This window comes from Elaeis guineensis, chromosome 12 (genome assembly GCF_000442705.2).
Source record: "Elaeis guineensis isolate ETL-2024a chromosome 12, EG11, whole genome shotgun sequence".
Classification (NCBI taxonomy): Eukaryota; Viridiplantae; Streptophyta; class Magnoliopsida; order Arecales; family Arecaceae; genus Elaeis; species Elaeis guineensis.
The window spans coordinates 29477129-29500776 of NC_026004.2; the positions used below are offsets into that span (position 1 = coordinate 29477129).

The 23648-nt window shown below is 34.6% G+C and overlaps 1 protein-coding gene across 1 annotated transcript; it reads right to left on the reverse strand.

The window, feature by feature from the left end:
- Nucleotides 1-1488: 1488 nt before the first annotated feature.
- LOC105034095 (hydroxymethylglutaryl-CoA synthase) lies at nucleotides 1489-15372 on the reverse strand. Its single transcript, XM_010909118.4, has 12 exons — nucleotides 15162-15372; nucleotides 14118-14224; nucleotides 10772-10904; nucleotides 10152-10295; nucleotides 9742-9900; nucleotides 7597-7670; nucleotides 7435-7510; nucleotides 7293-7348; nucleotides 6037-6124; nucleotides 5810-5950; nucleotides 5568-5717; nucleotides 1489-1893 (listed from the first exon to the last, which is right to left on the reverse strand). Exons 1-12 carry the CDS (start codon nucleotides 15228-15230, stop codon nucleotides 1666-1668), a joined length of 1425 nt encoding a protein of 474 aa, XP_010907420.1. The 5' UTR covers nucleotides 15231-15372; the 3' UTR covers nucleotides 1489-1665.
- Between the last annotated feature and the right edge of the window lie 8276 nt (nucleotides 15373-23648).

Sequence of the window (23648 nt, forward strand, 5' to 3'; positions counted from 1 at the left end):
TGGTTTATTTGAGAATTATGTTTAGTAGTTACAAAATATAATCAATAATCTTGGATTCCCATAACATTACCAAACAAATTAATTATGAATACTTAGAGATCTTAGATTATCATAAGATGAGGATCATCAGTGATCTAAGATCATCTTACTGATCTCATTTGGGGTCACCAAACACCACATATTCTGAACGCTAGATGCTAGCCAAGTCTCTTCAACTAGGATTGGAGGGACCATGTTATCCAGCAGCTGCCATATTGCCGAATATCTGCTCAATCTCTGTCATCACATAATCCATAGATGGCCCATGATGTGGACCTAACAGCTCAACAGCAAGGTGGAGGGGATCCAATTGATGCTCCATGTTGCAATTTTCAGGCATTCTGAAGTCCACAAGTATCTGCAAACTAAACTGCATTCTTAAAGCCAACCAATCAGCAAAGCCCAAAACAGTTCCAGTAGCCACGCAATTTCCATGGCCAAATAGCCCCAGTTCCTGGAACAACGAAATCAGATACCAAGCGCATCTCCATATCTGATATTCTTTGCTCAGGGAACGATAACGAGAATCCTGAGCAAGCTGATTGAACCAATTAACACGATTGGTCTGATGACCATGGATCTCTATGGTGCAATTTTATACCTTATCATAATGAATAGCCACCATGCCATTCATCTCAAAGATAGACAGCTCTCCTTTATCTCCATGACACACCATGTATTGCACTGAAAAGCATCTGGACATATTCCAGAAATAAATAAGAATCGCCCGTCTCCGAGATTGATGGTATCTCCATGACACACCATGTGTTGCACTGAAAAGCATCTGGACATATTCCTGAAATAAATAAGAATTGCCCGTCTCCGAGATGGATGGTATGGCAACCATCCATAATGGTACAAAACCTCACCGTGCAAAAGTTGCAGAAAATCCCAACGACAGATGACTACTCACGACCGAGGGGAATAGCTACCAAGTGGGCATGAGGCACTTGGACAACCAGGCAGACTCTGGAAACTGCACCTCACACAGAACTTTCTGTTTGCCTTCCCACGAAGGAATACGATAGAGAATTGAAATACGAAGCAGTTGGTGATCAACCATGCAAAAGCCCTAAACTTCCTAAAAGAGAAGAAATAGGACATGCGGACTCCCATAAAAAGCCTTTAGGAGCAAATCCCAACTTAAAGCCGGTTTGGAGGGTTGGATCCAAAATCCTATAGAATTCATGGATTGAGAGTGCAGTTAAAAAAAAAAGAGCCTAATCTAGACGTCTTTTTTTCTCCCCATAAGATTCTAGCCAACCCACTTCAAAAGCTTTTGAGAATATAGGAATATAAGCCGAGCCCAAACTGCATTTTCCTAGTTATACTAAGTCCAACCCATAAATCTCATGAGATTTCAGGCTCAATAATCCAAATAGACCCTTAATGGCAATGCGGTTCAAACATAAAAGGCAGAGAGATTAAATAGAAGTATCAGATAAAGAATGGAATCCCAAAGAAATTATTGATTAGCTTAGAAACTGAATTCATTGAGAACAACAAAACAACTTTCTAATAAGCAAAGGCATGGTTAGGCACAATAAGCCCGTTGGTTCGGCAAATAGAAAGGGGACAACAATAATACCACTGGACATCCATGCCTCCATGAATTGTGGAGGCGCATCATGAGTGGCCATTGGCTAGTGGCTTATTATTGCACTCGGCGGCTTTCCCATTTGTAATGCCCTCAGCAACCTTCTTGGCATAGTACCTCCGATACATAGAATCAACCTTTGTGAGGTAGAATGTCCCGGGAGACAGTAAGCTTGTCTCCTTGCCTGTCACAAAATCCTTGGCTCCATATCGGTGCTCCATTAACTTCAATGTTTCAACAAACTTTTCAGGCAGAAACTGAACACGAAATAAAAGAGGAAAAAAAAATTAATCCCTACCAGAAATATAAATGTCCACAACTTAATATAAATAAAGAAAATTTTCTACCAAAATAAACAAGGCTTCCGTTCTGGTTCACAAGTAACAGCAAAAAGGAAAAGAGATGGTTGAGCTGATGGGTTACCCACACATCCAGTTACAGTCACAGGCAAAACAACCATTACTACTTTCCCAGTGTGCAGGTACATGATCAAGCAAGCAAGATGCATGTGTACAAGAGAGAGAAAGAGAGAGAGAGAGAGAGGTGCTAGAAGCCTCAACCTCCAGTAATATACAAGAGATTTTTTCAAAGTACAACAATTACTTCAATTTAAGGCCATCACCAAAAAAATTACTCATATAAGGACATCACATTTGCAGGAAGATGACTATTGTCAACATTTCTATGTGAACATGCAAGCATAGGATTCTTTTTTTTTTTTTCTCTAAGCAATATTATTTGCACCTGCAGTAGTTTTGGTAAATATAGTAGTCAAAATTCTTATATTTCTCTATTTTTGATGATCAGACTCAAGTCCTTTATTATTCTAGTTTTATGAATAAACTAATAAGTAATAGGCGGACAAGAGTATGCAAATAAGCTTGCGAAAGAGCAAGCACAAATCAATCTTCAGGGTCTTCAACGTGGTGCAACTAAGCCTGTTATTCATGGAAGGCTGGCACCAATTAGTTCAATGTGTCCCATCACAGAAAAACTCCCAGCAGCTAACTTTAAATATTATTGCCATCTGACTCTACTGAAGGATATGTTCCCCAAAAGGCAAGCCTGTACGGCTTACTAAGTAATCAAATAATATTATAAACTAGCTGTAGTGTTATATAAACAGAGACCTATGACCCGTAACTTTGTTACTTATAGAGTAAGCGCTTAAGGTGGGATCAATCTCACTGGAGGACAACATCGAACTCATCTATTGAGATCAGCAGAGAAACGCATACATTAAATCCATTTATTACAAGGTATTACTCAGAGTCAAAGTACAGAGAAACCCCAGCTTATGAGGAAAGGAAAGAGTCCCAGAACTGCTCGGAGAGGGCCAGAAGAATGTAATCATGCAAATCAGATGACAGATTTGGTAATCTATACTTAATCTTGTCCGAATGCTCAAGCACACAATGGCTGTATTTGTTGAATTTAAGCTGAAAAAGGGAAAGGAAAGAAAGAAAGAATATTCATGAAGCAAGGAGAGCATGCATAACATAATAAAAATACCTCACTTTTACTTTCATAGGTTGAAATGAAATAATTCATGACGAACCAAGAAGCCCCTGAAAAGCAATTATCATTAGGCCCTCCATTGAAAGGAGCTGAAGGTGGTTTCTTTCAGGTCACTTCTAGATAAGAGAGCACCCAAGGATTTAATCCTTGAGGAAGCGCTACAATTATACTCAACAGTAACAACAGTTATATTTAAAGAACTAAGGTTACTCTAGGAGAGGGTTTCCTTCTACAAGAAAGGTAAACCCGAAGATGACCTCCTTTTAAATGGTAGGTGAATTCACCTTTTGAAGCATTTCTACTCTAAGAAAATTCAAAGACTGAATATCCCTTTTATGCTTTAGGGCCCATTCTTTTATGAGTAAATATCATAGAAAAGTTGGTCAACTTTCCCATTGACCAACTTATCCATGTTTTCACGCTTTTCAAGAATGGATAAATTATTTTTCATAGATAGCATTTATCCATGAAATGGTAGAAAAATCTTACCCACCGAAAGCGTGGCTAAATCATTTTTCCATCAAACAGAAAAATAATCTTTTTATTTTATTCCTATATACCCTATCTTATAATAATAATAATAATATAATATATTATTATAAATATAATATAATATAATATATAATAATATTTATATAACATATATTATAATATATTATTATAATATAACATACTATATTATATCATAACATAGTAAATTATATTATAATATAGTATATATTATAATATATTATACTATATTATTATACATAATAATATTTATTTAATATATTAATATATAATATTATATTATATTATATTATGGTATATTTTATTATTATATATTATAATATGTTATAATAATAATATAATATAACATAATATATTATATTATACTATATTATATTATTATTATAATATGTTATAATAGCACTAATAATATATAATTGTATAATAATATATATAATAATATATTATATTATACTATATTATTATATATAATAATATTTATTTAATATATTATTATAATATATATACCATATTACATTATAATATGATATATTATATTATATTGTATTATATTATTATAATATATTATAGTAATATTATATTATATAATAATATTTATATAATAAAGGGTATTATAAGAAATATGGATAGATCTTAGCAACTTATCCAGAAAACTAATACTACAAAAGAACATGCATAATAGATTCCCAAGCCATTGTTAAATACATAAAAGAACATGAGTAAATTATTTTTTGATGTAAATATTGTCTAAAAAATATTTATCCAAAAAAATATAGATTCCTAGATCAGTTTTTTTTACCAAGAATAGGCCCTTGGTAGAAAAGGCTGAGTATCCTTGAATTTCTAGAAATTTATGAAAACACCGCCTTGCTTTTGAAAAGAGCTATAAGAAATTTTAGCACCAAAAGAAAACAAATACATATTAGGCCCATATATACTTTGGCCCCCAATCTATATTGTTATCTAGATCATTGACCAGGTTTCTCTATACAGAGACAGACTAAAAATTGCTCCAGACGATTAATCAACAGTTGGCAAAAATTTGAATGTATGCATACCAAAGATATTTGCCATATGATACTACACTGACTTTATACATCCAATTGCATTCATGTAAAGTACACTTCAACCATTAACCACAAATGGGGAGAAAACAATTCTACCAACCTAAATTCATTTCAGTTATTCTGCATAGACCTGCATTCTTAAACTTCTTTCTTACAATATTATGTTTAGAACCCAACTGGAAACATGGCAAGATTCATCAGAGCAAAGAACATATAAGACAAATTTTTGCAAAAGACAATTAATTTTTTGCATTTCTTGCCAATATACCGAAAGGAATCGTGGATTGCTACCATAAAAGCAACAGCATCCATGTCAGAGGTCTGCATCAAAAGATAGCTATAATCATACATATAGCATGCTGATTACTGGCACCATACACGTATGAATCCAGATGCACATTTTGTGCATGTTTGTGCCTGTCTGTGTGCGTGGAGCCCCGGAAGGGGAGGAAGGGGTTTACGGTTTTCTTTTTTTGGTCCAATGTGATCTGGGAGGGCCCAGGCAGAATTGGGGTTTCTTATGGTGACCTTTTTAAGTGGAGGCACAGCTTCCGGTTTTGGGTCCAGGAGCATGAGACCAGCATCAAAGCCCTTCTCAATATATATTAATAGATTCAGGTATCACAAACACAGATGTAAAGTTCAAATAAACAACAAGATATTGACCTGCAGACAACATTTGTTAGTCAAAATGTTCACAAAGGATACACATTAAAATTGAGAAGAAAAATGCATAATTGGAACATAACAATGAGACATATAGCAAGCATAGTTCAATAGAACATGATAAACTAGTAGAAAAGAGATTATACAAGACTGCAGAATAAGGGACATACCACATGTCTCGCTTCAAGTTTCTCTGATACATTCAACATGGTGGCAATGTTTGACAGGCTGAAGGGATGTTGACCATCCCGAAGTTTGAGGGAGAACATTGTGGAAGACAGGCCACTACCATATGAGAACATTACAATCCGTTGCCCTCCCTGAATATAACAAGTAGCATTAACTTAGGGAAGGCTAATAGCACCTGATGAACAAAAAAACAGCAGCTATACATGAAAGATAGAAAAATCACCAGCGTGCTATGTTTATTATGAAGTACAGACGCAAATGCAGCATAAATAGATGCAGTGTACATGTTCCCAATCTGTTTTGGTAGCAAAGTAGACGGCTGAACCTTTTTGTCATATAAGCACTTTGCAACTTGCTGAGAAGTCTGACCATCATTACACAAGTAAACAATCAGCAAGCAGAAATTAGTTACCACATATAGATTAAAACAATAGTAACATGAAAAGTTACCTTTTCAAGCTCACGACTCTGATAGCTTTCGTCACCAGTCAAGGTTGAAAAAGGCTCCAACTTTTCCCTTGAATCTTTCTCGACAGAGCTAAGGAAAATAATAACACATGAAAACTGATTGGGGATTTGGAAAGAATACATTAGAAAGGTGGGACAAGAATCTACAGATACATTGATAATATAAAAATTAGAACATGTTGAAAATGGTTCACCTTCTGTCAAGAAGAAAGAAGGTCAAAATGCAGAATCCAGATCAGAAAGTTGCTAGAACCAAGCAACAAAATCCCTAGCAACTACAGAATGAAACAGCATCTTTGAAGAGTTTTAGCATTCAGAAATTTTCTTTGGAAATAGAGAACAATTTCATCCTTTTGTAAATCTTTGTAGCCTGTGTTTAATTGCAATTTTTTACATGGAGCACAAAATTTTTGAAAAGGTGAAGAACCTCCTCATTTCAAAAGACAGCAATTCAAGAAAGTTATAACACTGTGCAAACCACCAAACTTCATTCCCTAGTCTTAACTAATTGATGCACCAACCGTTATCCTTAACTCATTAAGATGGCTCCAAAGACTCAACTTGCCCACAGACATTATGCACCATCAGATCTGTTTCAGGTTGGATTTTCACAAGGACCATTGGATATCAACCAACATCAAGAAAGGATGAAGACTTTAGCTCCTTATGCAATACTACATTAGCCTCTTTCAGAGCCAGTCAAGACTGAAGACAACTAACGGTGACATTTCCATGCATGTGATATTGCATTCATTTAGATATCTGACAACCCATAAATGACTTGGTAGATGATTTATCTGAGTAGCATGAAGGACCATTTTGTATGCTGGGTTAGCATTATCATGGGTTTAAGACTGAACAGCAGACCTCGTGTCACACTTATTTTCTTTTCTTTTTACTTTTTGGAACTACTTTATCAATTTTATTTTTCATACGAAGCTGTTTTAACATGCAAGACATCATCAATAACAACTCTGAAGTCATAAACTTAAGCACTGCAATGTAAAATATTAAAAATATGTGGCTACCACATGGACTTGTGTAGATTCTGACATTTTTTTCGGCAAGCAAAATTCTGACATTTGGTCAATCATACAATAAACAGCAGATTAAGTAAATGATCAGAAGCATTATATTTCAACATAAAGAAACTACTGTCATCATGGTCATAGAAATCAATTTTCTATTAAGCATTTAGCTATAAATTAGAAGGACCACTAGTGATAAGAATGTAAAACCTTGGATTGTGTAAAAAATCATTATAGTAGAGCCGAGCAAAACTTTTCTGCACAAGCTGCAATAACAGTTCAAGTAGAGATTAACAAACATTATCCTGAAGAGCTTTGTCTGAAGGGAAAAAATGCAGTATCATTTGCATACCTTGTTATATGGAGAATGGAAAACAAAATAGTCTGCATCGAAAATTGAAAATTTCTTTCCCTCAAACTTTTCATACCTAATGACATGAAGATGTTGGGATTGCAGATGAGGGTAGAGCGAAGGTACCAAAAGCAGCAAGTGTCAGAATCTATTGCGACTTACTTGCTACAAAAATGTTTGTAACATGAATCAAGTGCCATGAGGTAGCATGTCTGTGATAACTTTCCATCAACGACCTACAGAGATGTTATAGCATGTATAAGTAGAAGCTCTATTTCTTTAATATTGAGAAAATAGATTCTTTATAGACTATAAAGATGGTGCCTTCCGATTCAGATTCTTCAATAAATAACATGAATAGCAATAAACATTGTATAACAGTCAAAAGCAATAGATGTGATGATGATTCAAGCAACTTCTTCCACTTCCAGAGACTGCATGTGTATAACTTTGCTAGTGCTATTAATGGTATCATGACCTACATAATTCGTAATGGGATCTAAAAATCCACATTTATAAAAACATGAAAATCTGGATTTGATGATAATATATAACTAGCGAAAGGAAATGTGGAACCCTTGTGACATTTGCATATCTAGGGATGGATGTTCTCATCTCAGAGCTTAGCACAAAAGCTGGGTCTCAGGAGGAGACTTGCAGCTTAATGTTAGTCTAGAATCTCAGTATGACAGACAAAAGGCTTTGAGCAAGTAGCAAGGGAAACAGATCAGAATAGCCAAATCCAAATGTTTGAAGTGATATTACAACCATAGGAATGGTTCTCTTATTTCATCTTCATAATTGAATATCAGGAAAATAATTATCCCAAGTTCGTAATGAACGCTTTATGCACTTTTATCATCACAAAGCTAAAGTCACCTCAGACTACAACTGTCTTACCTCATTTACATGTTATTGGACCAAATCATGAATATCTATGATGTCTCCATTGTACAAAGACAATCAAGAGAAATTGTCTGGTATGGTATACTTCATTTACCTCTTGTTCAGAATAACCCATATGTGGGAGCTCATTCAACAACTCATGCATATAAAATTTTAAGCTCAAAGCATTAGTTAAATTTCCCAGTATTCCTTTTCTAAAGGAAATAAGTTATGTATAACAACAGATAGAGTACAATAAATTACTAAACAGTAAAGCAAGAGGCAATTTGACATTGCAAAGAAAAAGAACAATCAAGAAGCAAAAGCTTTGAAAAAAAACCTGTTTTCTTATTTTTCAGAGAAGAAGGTAAGAAGTGTAAGGGCCAAACAGAATAATATTAAAGGTTAAAACTTTGAGTTAGTATATAATCCTAATGCCAGCCAACATCACTCTTTTTTATGGAAATAAAAAAGATATGAAAATGGTAGCCTTCATGACCAAAAATAATCCCTGAAAAGAAAGAAATATATAAACATGTAACGATCAGTAAGAAAATAAAAATGACAATAAAAATAAACATAGACCATTTGACATCCTTCTTGACCACGCATGTTCTGTGAGACTAACCACAAGACAGATGTGTAAAACAGTAATGATCAGGAAGGGAAAAACAATAGAAATCTAGCAGACAAAATTACTGCACAAGATTTAAGCAGATGTACAAAATAAGCTGATGGATTAACTGTGAATTAATTCAATACCAGCTATGCACATGCCTGCATCAATGAACACGTGTTTTAAAAATGTTTCCATGTCATATAGAAACACTAGGACGCTTGCATGGTTCTAATTTCATTGAACATATGTACAGACACATAATCATGTACACAAATATGAACAATCTAGATTATGGGAATTTCTTTTGTCGGACACTATTGTATCATTTGTATGTGCTATCATGTGACTGTTATGCCCATCTTGACTCTGGAATAGAATGCTAAAAACAAGATAAGCAAGGTCAATCATGCCTAAAAGTTCGGTGTTCATATTACAGGGCATGGAATTACATGATATAATGTGGCATAGCACAAATTTGTTTCCATGACAGCTAATAAGCTAGTTAACTGATCCCAGCATTTTCACATTTCCGAGAAATACGATGGCCTTGCGACTATTCCAAGTTGAATTCAGAACCTCTCCACTGGAGAGGGGTGCCAACATTTCTCAATGTCTAAGAAATAATAGCAAAACTACAGACCAAAAACTTATAGTTAGTCAGCACAAACTGCAAATATTATGGAAGAGAACACCAAGCATGAATTCTAAGGTAAGAATTAGAATAGGGGGAAGCCAATATGCAGTTGCATAACCTAAGTACAAGATTAAATACAACACAATAGCAGGACAGTAAGAGAACAAACCGGATATTCACTTGCAAGGTTGGGCTTGTAAAAATCATAAACATGAGTCATGTGAGTTCCCCTGAATTTACTTTCAAAAGAAATGGGAGCATTTGGCCCAATCAGCATTGCCATAGCAGCTGCACCCCCAGTAGGCCGAGCTGGCCCTTCTGCATAAACCTAACAAGAGAAACACAATGTTATGTGCAAGGCAAGATGAGGATCATGAATATTGTATAGAATCTTAGCTAGTCAAATATATAATACGTGAAAAGACATGGTATATAAGCTTCTTTTATTTTATGCAAATGTCTGCCAGAAGTTTATTACAAATAGTCATCCATTTTTACAACACTTGCCTGACATAATTAAGAATCACGAGTTTTCTTTTAAAAGTTCCCAGAAAGAAAAGAACATTTGCAAGATCATACCGCACTGTCTGTACAAACAACAAGTCCATATCGCCCATCCCAAGAGCTACTCTCCACCCAATTGACACAGTTAAATAAAGCAGCTGTCCCCCCATAACAAGCATTTGTTGAGTCAACACCTTCAACATCAGTGTTGCCATATTCCTGAATTTTTACATAAGAATTGCTCACAAAATATTAGTGGCCCACAGTAATTTGTTTAAATGAATGCAAATAAATGATATAACCGAAAGCTACAGAAAAAAGTGAATTGTGTGCTTGGCAATGTGTTACATGTGATAGATTAAATTTAATTATGGATGTATTTACTCAAAATATTTATCACAGATGTGATTTATGCTAAAGTGTCAGCTGGCTTTTTATTTTGTTGGAAGGAGGGAAAAGGGTAGGAACATGCCAATAGACAATGGTCTACAGAATAGGGGTTAGCATTCCCTCAGTGACTCTGAAGCCACAAATAATGATTATCGCAGGATAAAGACCCACATCTCTGGTAAATCCACCAAGCGAATTTACCAGCATGCTAAGTTGGCATCTTCAATAATAGCCTGGAATTTATCAGACATGTTACATGAAGCAAAAAAATGAAAACATACTTTGCAAAAGGCTATGGAACAAACCTCAAATATTTGCATCAGCCAGGTCTTGATAGACTTACTCTTGTCGATCACCGTCTCACTACCAACTTCCAGGCGACCAATTTGTTTTGGATCAATCTGATACTTCTCCAAGAGAGATGTAACAACTGTCAAGCTGAATAAAACTCATGATAAGTAAGAGAATCTTAAGGCACCATCTTAACACATGGACAGCAAGCATGTTTAAAAGAATAATGGTGGCATACATGTTTTTTATCCACCAAACAAATCACACAAAGTAAGCACAAGATTAGAAAAGGATATCCAATCACATGAAGAGAAATCAGTTAAAAGATTATCAATAGATATTGACAGGTTTAAGGCAAATCCTATGGTTAATGACGATACCGTAAGATGCCAACAAGCATTAAACTTTTCAATAGTGAAATTGCTTCAACTAGAATATTCAAACATAGACTATTGTTTATGGTCCTCAGTACAACTGAAAGACCACATTCCAAGGTAAATCAACAGCAAAAATTTAATATGCATGGGCTTAAACTAAAATGTGATTACTAGAACTAAAGTAACTAAAGGCAGAATGAGGAACTCCCTTGGAGTGCAAATAAATGCATTTAAGATAATAGACTCTACAAAAATATGAAAATTGAGCTGATGAAAATGCTGGTTTGTTGAAGAAGCATTCATGTTAAATCATGCAATGAAAATTTTCTGTTGTTGATTTTGCACCAATTATTCATTTATGGACTGAAACAAGTTCATTTATTCACATGAATAGACATACGTATAGATTTAATTATGTGATTGATTTAAATCTAAATTATTTGTTACTCTTTTTTTATATTATTCATACATAATCTTTACTGCCGATAGTGAAAGGTACAGGTAACATGAATCAATTTGGATAAGAAATGGTCTACTATAAAAATTTTATTATTCCATTTTATTTGAACAGAACAATCCAGAAAAAAAGAAGATTGAAACACAGTGAGAAAGATCAAAAAAAATACTACAAATTTATTATATATAAAATGTCATGTGGATAAAAAAAGTGCCAAAATAAGGAAGATTGAAGAAGGCACATAGTGTGCACAGAATTTTAAAAAGAAAGTGGAACTGCAATGTATAAAATATCACATGGACAAAAATCGTGCAATGATATGTTTGATAATTTATGGAAATGATATATGGATTTTCTGGTTCCTAAACTTTATCAGAAGCAAGGATGATAGGAGGAAAAAAAAAATCTAAACTTAAAATGAAAATGTAAGGAAATTAATCACCTTGATTATGATCTCCTCCTCTTTCCCCTCTTTTTCCTTTTTCTTTTTTCCCTCTTCTACTTCTTGTCGGTTAACTACAAGTGACTCATATGTTTCACATGGAAAGAGTTTTGTAGATAGGATGTTTTCTTTTTTACTAGTGGAAAAATAGGTATTTAATAGGAAAAAAGAAGAGATATGTCATTTAGACGCATTAATGTAGCAATAAACAGGACTATGCATAATGATACTATATTTATACATTCATGTTGTCATATATTCCTTATTGAAGAATTAAATTCTCAATTAAATACAACAAAGGTAGAGAAGAAATGGGGATAGATGAGAATCTTGGAAGATACAAGATGGTCAATTTCATGGATGGTTGAGCATAGCTTTTCCATGGAAACCTAGTATTTATACCACATCCTGCCAACTAAGGATAAATTTTCATACAGCCACGTAGCAGCTCCAAGACAGTAAAAAAAAAAAAAAAAAAAAACTAGGGGTTTCTCCAACAAAAGGGGGTTTGGAACCAGGTACCTGAGCAGGGTACTAAGAAGTGCAGGCTCCAACATCATTGAGAAGAAGCGCAGGCTCCAACATCATTGAGTTTTGCCTGAGGAGCAGACTGAGAAGTAGAGGAGTGGGCTGATGTATATATGATGCCTTGCAAGCTGAGTACGGAAAGCATCGACCACGACAAGATAAATAGCCATCGAAAGCCAAACAAGTTGAGTTTGAGGCCAATCAAATATAACCTATGGGATTTCCCTATCGATCTAGCAAAGGGATCGTGATATGGTATGAGATATGACCATTATCAGAATGTAGAGTGGAAAACAGTTAGCTCTGATTACTGAAACCAACAGGAAAGTGGAGATTAGACATGGATGAGTGTCGATGATAGAAATGGACAGTTAACAGACCATTTAAGTGTATTCTATAAATACTGGAATGGAACTCTAAGAGGACCTTTGGCCAATCAAACACCATTTGTTTATCTTTATCTTTACTTTGTCTTTGCATTTTAATTATACTGCTTTATTTACTTTGCTTTACCCAAGTTTATCCATAGTTGTTAGAGTAGAGCCATAGCCTCGGGCACAACCTACCTCCTCTTTCGAATAGGCAGCATTTTAGTGGTGAAAGTCCTTAAACTAGTATATTTCTATCTCTTGAATGTGTTCTCTCCTCTACTCCCCTCTCTCCCTGCCTTTTTTTTTTTTTAAACACATGCATAGCTCATGCAAAATACTAGTAGACAAAACAATTGCACAGACCTTCCATGTCTATATAGAATACATTCCCTTTACTCAGGTCATATAACAATGCTGGATTGGCACATCCACGTGATATCTCCAACATGAGTGAATCCAGCCAAGGAAGCAGCGAAGGTAAAAGTCAAATTATACAAGAAGGCTATTGATCCCATGATCCTGGTATTTTCAGTATAGTAGAAGTTTCATCAAAAAGCTGAGCACCTTCCACAATATGTTTGGTTTTCCCTCCCTCCGCTTCCTCTCCTTAGCCCATCACTCCGCATGGTAATGTAACACATAAATACAATAATCAGGCACCCATAGAGGCCCCTAATGTTTCGAACTTAGATATTCTTGGGAAGTTTAGGTAGAAAAGCTGTGAAGAAGACAAGTTTGTGATGTGTCTATTCTGTGATTCCGCAATCCACAGAAATGTAGATTTCTATTTTCTCATCCAATGAGATCTCCAATGTATTCATCATCTTCATACCATGAAATCACAAACACCTGTGTTTTTATTATTCTTGTGAACCAAATATATATATACATACATTGATATACACACATGCATGCACGCATGCATGTATATGTATATGCAAATATATGTAGAAATACATATATATATGCATATGTATAATCTTGTGAACAGCTGAACAGTATCTCAAACGAAAAAGGAAATAAATACTATATGTTCAGATTAGAAATACATAGACCTATGGATAAAGATGAAAATATTCTCTCAGGTATTTATAAAATTTCCCAATGAAAAAATTTAAGAAGATCCATTTATATATGAAACATTACATCCTGATCAGTTTAGCATTTTTGACTAAGAGATATTACCTCATGGATATCACATCTTCCAGTTCTGTGCAAAAGGCCATGCAATCTTGCCCAAGGCCAATGGTGTACTTTCCCTTACTCGCCCCATCATAAGCTTCCAGGGCTTCCTGCAGAAAATACAGGTAACCATTACACATGTCCATCTAAAAACACAAGATGGCAAAACAGTTGTTGAAGAAAAACTATCCTTACCAATACCACATACAAAGCCACTTTTAACACGTTTCCCCAATATCATATCAATTCCATGACCAAAAAAAATGATGGAAGAAAAACCTATTTGCTGCCATCCATTTATCAGTGTTCCGTTTACCCTACTCCAAACCGCCTCTTATATTAAAATTTAACTAATTTTGGGGCAAACATTTACAATTAACCATCAGCAAAACAGTAGAAAACCCAACCTTAAACCATTTCTCACAATCCTGTTATAACAACACCGCAGCAAAGCCACTTTTAATGTCACTAGGATATATATCACCGATACAAACTCCAATAATAATTAAAGAAAAAACCATTTCTTTCTGCCTTTGTTCATCTTCCTACTTTAAGAATTGACTCTGACATTACAATTCAAGCACCACCAGCAATTTTTTTTAAAAAAAAAAATCTACAAAAACTTCCATTGTTAATTCCAAAGAGAACAGTGAAAACCCCAAGTAAAGCATCCCCCCGTCCCGAACGACACCCCCCAAAGCAAAAAAAACCAAAAAAAAAAAAAAAAGGAAAAATCTTACAATGCTCCGTCCTCGTTCATCTCTTCCGCTCCAAGATCGATCATTCACTTTTTACTTCAAGGGAAAAAACAATTACAAAATATTGAATTTTTACCAAAAACAAAAATCCAACTAAAATTCTCAACCTAACATTCATTAAACCAAAACTTTATATAAATACAGAGAAAAAAAACGATCTGCCTATAGAGCTTAAAAAGTTAGCCTGGAAACCAGAAACGAACAAAAATCCACTTCCAACCAAAATCGAAACGAATTCTGACAGAAAGAAACACAGCTTAAATGAAAGAAAGAAGCTCTGGAATCTCACCTGCTCGACGCAAGTGGGAGGGAAGTAGATATCCATGGCGAGAATTCCCACATCCTTCCTTTCCTCCATCTCTCCCTCTCCGATTCCAAAAACCCTAGATCAGATGAAGACGAGCTCCTCTCCCCCTTTTCCCCTCTCTCTCTCTCCCCCGTCTTTGATGCGGAGGGCCCGGAGAAGCACAGGAAGCGCCGCAGCGCTTCAGAGCTCTCCCTTCCCCATTTATATATAATCCCTCCTCCTCCATGCCCCACGCTCCCCTCCCCTTTCCCTACTTATTACGTTCCATGCCATTAAATCTATCACCGTAACTCTAAAATCGCACCTAAAAATGTTACTTTCAGGAGATGTCATCATATTCTGTTTCCACATCATCTAAGTTGCACTTTCGTGTGATAGTTCACCGTGTTCATAGAGAATTACTTGACTGAGGATTCCGTCACGTGAGTTGTGCCGTGATCTAGCTGTCGGATTGGGATCGCATGGTTGACAAGCGGTCCCGACCCTGCCATCAACGAAGTATAGAAATCCAAACGGTACCTTTCATACGTGTCAGCATCAGCTGTTTCCACGTCATCTAAGTTCCTGTTTGTGTCCTTTTGCGTCTCCATGGGATTTTACATGCCCAATTAAATAGATGCGTCCCGTTAGTTGGGTCGCCCTCTCCAATTCAGGGTCGGCGGAGCCTGACACCAAAGATTGACAGGATAAAATAATAATTTATTAATTATTTTTTAAATAAAAAATATATAAAATAAAAAATAAAATTTAATGCGTGACGTTGTAGAAGATTATCCTGTAATCTTACTTGTCTATTAAGAATACCATTTTTAATATTCATATATTATTTTATTATTATTATATAGATATAAATTATTTTTTATTTTTTATTTAAAAAAATAAAAAATATAACATGTGATGTTATGAAAAGTTATCATATAATCTTACGTATCAACATGAAATACCATCCCTAATATCTATATATTACTTTATTATTATCATATAAATTTTTTTATCATACTATTCATATTTTTATTTTTTATTTAAAAATATAAAAAATAAAAAACTTGACATATTTATGCCTTATTTAAGAGATATAAAAAATAAAAAAATAAAATTTGATATATGTAAAGTAGCGGGAGATTATCTTATAATCTTACGTGTCAATATGAAATGCCACTCCTAATATCCATATATCGATTTATTATTATTATATAAAATTAAGTTATAATAATTTAAAATATTTTTTTTATTTTTTATCATATTATTTATATTTTTATTTCTTATTTTAAAAAATATAAAAAATAAAAAATAAAACTTGACATGTTTGTTTTTTATTAAAAATATAAAAAATAAAAAAATAAAACTTGATACGTGGTATTGCAAGAGATTATCCTATAATCTTACGTGTCCATATAGGAAGCCACCTTTATTTTTTATTATATTTTTTATATTTATATTTTTTATTTAAAAAATATAAAAAAATAAAAAAAATTAATATATTTATTTTTTATTTTTAAAAAATATAAAATATAAAAATATAAAATTTGACACGTGATGTTGCGGAAGATTATCTTATAATCTTACGTGCCAATATAAAATGTCATCTCTAATATTTATATATCATTTTATTATTATTATATAAATATAAATATAATTTATTTTTTATTTTTTATTTTAAAAATAAAAAAAATGTGAGAGTTTATTTTATAATCTTACATGTTAGCATGGGATGCTTGATATCTATTTATTATTATTTTATTATTATATAAATTATTTTAAATTATAATTAAATATTTAAAATTTTATTTTTTGAACCATTTTTTTTACGGCCACAAACACATCTTCAAGCAGAGAACCAGCATTTATTCACGTATAATTTCTCGCACCAACCAGCCCCTCTCCAGTTCAAGCACAGAAGAAGCATTTATTCGCGTATAATTTCTCGCACCAACCAGCCCCCGTGCAGCTCGTGCCCTCCACCCTTTGCATGACCTCGCGTATAATTTCTCGCACCAACCAGCCCCCGTGCGGCTCGTGCCCTCCACCCTTTGCATGACCCCACTTCTAAATATGATAAAGCAGAGTCGATAGCATCCATCTGTCCCTCACCTAACCGCTTGATCCCCCAACTGCAATCGACTGTCTCACACTCATTAAAGAAAACCTGTTCCCGCCTTTATGAGGCTCGCCCACCCATACGACCCCCTTCAAACAGAAGGCGAACTTCCCGAGGTGTCACACCCTCCATACGGGAGGCCTACACGCCACCTGTGCATCACATGGCGGATTCAACAGATCGAGGCAGGTTCGAGGGGTGTCCGTGTCAGTCATGCACGTTACTAATGCGGCCAACCTACACCTTAGACCCCTCCCGACCATCCGATTCTAATCTGACGGCCAGAGAAACTCATTTCACCTTTGGGCCCACGACACGGCTCACGTGCCAGAACCTTTAGTCAGATAATTCTATATGGAAAATTCCCATAGGCATAACAAAAATCATATGAAATAGATACTATAAAATATTATATGAGCCGTGATTCATAATTTATTATTTATTTAATATTAATTTTAAAAAATAAATTTTAAAAAAAAATTATATATAAAATTATTTATTTTATAATTAAAAAAATAATATTTTTTTCATATTTTTAATGTATATATTTTTTACCAATACATACTATATAGCTATATAATATATATTAAATAAATTAATCATCAAATAAATCAATACACATTTATAAATAAAAAATTGATATATAATTTTCAGAATATGAAGTTTACTAAAACACAGTATATAGTAAGGTAATATATATTTAGAAAATTAATTATCTAACAATTCAATACATGTTTTCAAGTAAATTGATATATGATTTCTGAAATATTATATCCATCAATATATACTATATAATTTGATAACACACACTTATTGACTTTTTGATATATACTATAAATATCTTTGATACCATCTAGTATGATCCAATTCATATCTCTAAGTAAAAAATATATTTTAAAAATTATATATAAATTTATTTAGAGGTGTATATTAGATCATTGCCAAGTATGTATCAAAATAGTTGACAGTATGTATTAAAAAATCAATGAGTGCATATTATCTTATTATATAATATATATTAGAATATGATATTGTAAAAACTGTATATTAATTTATTTAGAGATATGGATTTGATTGTTAAATGGCTAATTCACTAAGTATATATCACCTAACTCTATATTATGTATCTGTGAACTCTATATTTTAAAAACTATGGATTAATTTACCTGAACGTGTATATTGTATTACTACTAGATATGTATTAAAAAAATTATTTATATATTATAGTATGTATTGGTGAACATAATGCTCTAAAAATTATATACCAATTTGTTTGGAAATATGTATTGGTTTGCTCGACGATGAATTTATTAATGTATATCATCTGATTATGTATTATGTACGAGTGAACTTCGTATTTTAAAAATTATGTATTGATTTATCTAAAAATGTATATTGACTTACTTGATGATTAATTTATTTAATATATATTATTTAACTATATAATATATATCAATAAAAAGTATATTATGAAAATAGACAGAAGAGAATATCATATTATTTTTAATTATGAGATTAATGGCTCCATTAATAAAAAAATATTTGATTTTTATTTTTTTTAAAAATTTATATAAAAAATATGATAAATAAAAAATCCATCTTATATGATATTGCATGGTGTCTGCCCATAGTATTTTTGTTCGACAAGTATTAGGAAACACACGACATGTTGTCGTTGGTGGGAAAGGAGGATCGGCTATCAACCATCTGATCCCAATGAGATTGCCAAAGAAATTGGTCCCAGTGGTGAAACGTAAGAGAGACCGGGGGGCCACCGTCCTTCCAAAAAATTTTAAAATAGTTGTTATCTATATATTTATATATATGGTAGGTCTCTCAATATTTTAATCTTACACACATTACGAGTCCATTAATTTAGAAAAAACTATATATTAATTTATATATTAATTTTTTATTAAAAATAATAATTTTTTAAAAAATAATTAATTATTTATTTTTTAATTTTTTATTTATTCTTTAACTTTCAATGTTATTGAGATTTTTACGTAATCAAAATCATTTTGCAGATAGCATAAGATAATATTTTTTATTTATTTTTATTTATATATAAAATTAAATATTTATTAATATTTTTATAATAATTTTATTTTTATATTTTTATATTTTTTAAATAAAAAATAAAAAGCATAAATAGTATGATAAAAAAATAAAGGTGGCATCCTGTATTGACACGTAAGATTTAGAGTAATCTTCTGCAATGCCACTATTGATGCTAGAATTCGTCTGGCATCGAGATGCTAGAGTCAATGGCAAGGCTGATCTCTCAGGGGTGCGAGCTGCACAAAAGTTCTAATCGGAGATGGCTTCGATGAGCATCCTCCGATGCTCAAGTCAGAACTCTTGTTCAACAAAAAGAAGAGTATGAGAGACAGAATAATGGCATACCTTTTTGAGAGTCCTCTTTTAGTCTTTCTTATAGTGGAGAGTTAGAATTTCAGTTGGCAAGTAGTTGGCATGATTTCGCATGATCAAGATGTGATTTATGGGGCACAAGATTATCGTTTGAGATATTTGAGATGCGGCGATTGTAGTTACCTTATCAGTTTAATGATAGCTGTTGCTTGACGCATGTTGTGCTTTGAAAATAATTACCAACCAAGTGTTGTCGAGACAAAGATTGGTCGGTAATGATCAGAGGTCGATCGCCTCAAAACGCTACCGAATAGGGACATACCGGGTTGAGATTTGTCTAGTGGCACGAGGCTGGTCGGCTAGATATGATCGACTAAAGAGGATACATCGGCAATAGCACACCGCCAGGCAAATGGTCGACCATGACCTGTCTGCTCAGATGTGAGGCATCGATCAAGCGATTACAAAGGACTAACTCGGTAAAAGCCATGGTGGACCATAAGTCAACGATGGACTCCAATAGGCGAGTCTGTTGAGCACAATCATCTTAGGCTCTCGATCTTTTCATGTAATCGGTCCGTGCAAAATTCTCCCCCTAACAACCACATATCAAGTTTTATTTTTTATATTTTTAATAAAAAATAAACATGTCAAGTTTTATTTTTTATATTTTTTAAAATAAAAAATATAAATATAAATAGTATGATAAAAAATAAAAAATATTTTAAATTATTATAACTCAATTTTATATAATAATAGTAAAGCGATACACGGATATTAGGGATGGTATGGTATTTCACATTGACACGTAAGATTATAAGATAATCTCCCGTAACGCCACATATTAAGTTTTATTTTTTTATTTTTTATATTTTTAAATAAAAAATAAATATGTCAAGTTTTTTATTTTTTATATTTTTAAATAAAAAATATAAATAGTATGATAAAAAATTAAAAATATTTTAAATTATTATAACTCATTTTTATTCTAAAAATGGGAAGAAAATAAGAAGTAGACAGAGTTATGGTCATCAAAAGTCCGAACCCTTTACCCTCCTCCTATCTTGCTGCCAACACCACCCCTGAAGCTTGTGTTGTCCGTCTCCGACAATTTGCGGTCATCATCCCCCTCTGCCTTCGACAGTGAGGCAGAGTTGGTGGTGGTGGTGAACCCTACGTCGTCTCCCTTGCATGTGTCTAGCATCACTCATGTGCTTTCCCCTCTTTTCCCTACCTCGAGTATCATTGTTCTCCCTTGGCTCGCGCACACCCACCCACCCTCCCTGACCCTCGGCCACTTCCTCCCGACCTCTGGGTTGGCGATGTCGTTGATGGAGGTGGTGGTGCGAAGATGAGGGCATCCATCACAGTCTGGGGTGGAGCAGTGGGCTTGAGGCCTGATGAGCCAAGAGGTGAGGCTAGTCGACCTTATCCTTTCTAAATCCCTTTTATTTAAACCACACCTCTCTCTCGATCGATCTACCACCGAAGCCCCTACACCTCGCTCCCTTTTCTTCCTTATCTCTGGCAGCCACCATGCCATCTTGCTCAGTGCTGCCACTCACCCCTAAAATCCCATTTTCTTCCCTTAAACCTTGATTTTGCCTTGTTTTTTCATGTTTCGGGTGTTACCGCTATGAATCTCATTAGATTTTGTCATCATCGAGCATTACCTACCACGGCCACCACCTTCGGTGAGTCTTTTCTTCCCCTTTCTTTTCTTTTTGGGCCTTCGGCTTTGCCACCAAGGTGGTAAGGGGACAACGCCCCTTTCCTTCCCTCTCTCTCTCTTGACTTCTTTGTGTAAGATCGAGCCACCAGTAGGACTAAAAATGGGTTGGGCCACACCCCTATCCGACCTTGATCTGAAACATTTTATTTTTAAAAAATTCAGGTTTGAGCCCAGTCCAAACCCAATCAAACTAGCCTAAACATATAAAATTAATGGCATGGCTTGATTGGAGCTCTAATTCCCAATTTTGATCGAGCCCCAAATGCCACCAGCCGCTATCCTATCTCCAGCACCACTCACCCCCCGACCGCCTCATGGCGGTGATGGTAATCTATTGGTGCGACACTAGAGGATTGACCTTACTAGACACGAGCCTGGATCAACAACGCTCATCGGAGGCCCTTGGCGATGCATGACCGACAATGGACCCACCTATCACCCACCACCAAGGCTACAAACGGTAGGTTGGTGTGGCCATGCTCTAGTTAACAATGGCGATTGATATTTTGAAGTTAGGGATGGAGAAGGGAGAGATGTCAAATGGAATAAGGAGAAGAGGTGTAGTGGTTGCGATGGCTACAATGGGAGAAGAAGAGGAGGGGAGTGGTGGGGAGGGGTGGCTGCTAACGATGATCGAAGAAGAAAGAATAGGAGGATGATCTTCTCGAAGAGATAGGACCAAGAGAAGAGGAGAGTCATGTGGTTTCTTAGACCTTCTTGGAAGCAAAACTCCTTGCTTCGATGCCCCTTCTGATCTCTTAATCCATCGACCGTCGACCGTCGACCCCTCTCTTGGTCTCCATCTCTGGATGATCTATCTCCATCTCCATCTCCTTCTCCTAATCTTCTGATCTCCTCCTCCGATGATCCCTCTGCTGATGTCTTGATCTCCATCTCCATCTCTAGATGATTCAACGATGATGGCATTGAAGGGGTGGGAGAGGAAGAGAAGGGAGAGGAGAACCAAGTGGGCTGAGGAATGGGCCCATATCATGAAGGATTTTTAATCACCCTTTTATTCAGACGGATGAACATACGAGATTTGGGAAGACTAAAGAGGGATTTTATCAGGCTCTTCATGAGCTAGCTAATTGACTCGAGCCAAATCATAAATGGCTAAACTCATTTGGGATTGAGCTTGATTGCACTAAGCTCAAGCCTAGTTTAAACTATTTCAAGCGAAGCCCAACCTGAAATTGGGCCAATTTGATTGGCCCCGATTCCAGCCTTAGCCACTGGCCACCTTGGCTATGCCATCATGTTCGACCACTTCGGCCATGCCACCACTGTCCAACCATCCCAGCTGCGCCACCTCTCCTCTTGGTTCTTCTATGCTAAGGAGAAAATGCCTGTTGTGGCATCGAAGAAAAGAGAATAAGAGAAAAAAAATTAATTAAAAAATATATGATAAAAAAAATCCTAATCAAAATCTAGTTTGATTATGTTTAAATTAATCTCTCGATGATCAATTTAGACCATCCAAACTGAGGCCCTTGTTGGTCAACCTAATTCGAATAAGCTAAGCACCTTATTGGACCTACATCAGGTAGATCCAGTCCCAAAAAAAATCTAATTGGCTTAGATCGAGTATCTCTCTCTCCTTCCCTTGTTCGTTAAGTTAGACCAAATAGATCAGACCTTTATTGAACCCAAATCAAGTCTCTCTTCCCTTATTATCTCTGTAAATTAACATAGACAAAGCCTATTTAGCCTAATTTTTCTTTGATTAATGAATTAGATATGATCCAATGTTTTATTTTAAATCGAGAGGAGCATAGATCTAAGGATCATGTTATGAGTCGAAGGCAATGACTTTTGGATCTAACTGATAGTAAGTTACCTTTACCCCTAATATATTTTATCATGCACATGATTTAATTTGAAGATTTACTTATTGCTATGATAATTTGTTTAAATAGAGTAAGTTATGTGATCTACATAAAAATGATTTGTAAAATATTGGATTGGATATATAGATATTCTTGGATATAAATTGTATTTTGTTGCATCAAAAATGTGTTACGTGTTGGTTCCACTATTCTCTAGTCTGACTATGATCATATTGAGTGAGGATCTAGTATCCTTCTGGATCTCTAGTAGGGCAATCATGAGCGTAAATTAGCTAGCGGTGTGTTGTAGTTAGGAGCTAGTTTTTCTTTCGGACCTATTCAACGGGATTGATCATTGGCATATACTATTAAGAGCATGTTTTTTCATATGATATTAGAGTTTGTTTTCCTTCCGAACCTTCAATAGGATGATCACT

Bases quoted from the DNA above. Each gene is read 5' to 3' on its own strand.
- LOC105034095 (XM_010909118.4), bottom strand. From the start codon at position 15,230: ATGGAGGAAAGGAAGGATGTGGGAATTCTCGCCATGGATATCTACTTC. The intron at 7,671-9,741 runs GTTTGTTCTCTT...ACATCTCTGTAG, and splicing joins ACCTTGCAAGTGAATATCCG to GTCGTTGATGGAAAGTTATC. The intron at 7,511-7,596 runs GTAAGTCGCAAT...TCATGTCATTAG, and splicing joins TACAAACATTTTTGTAGCAA to GTATGAAAAGTTTGAGGGAA.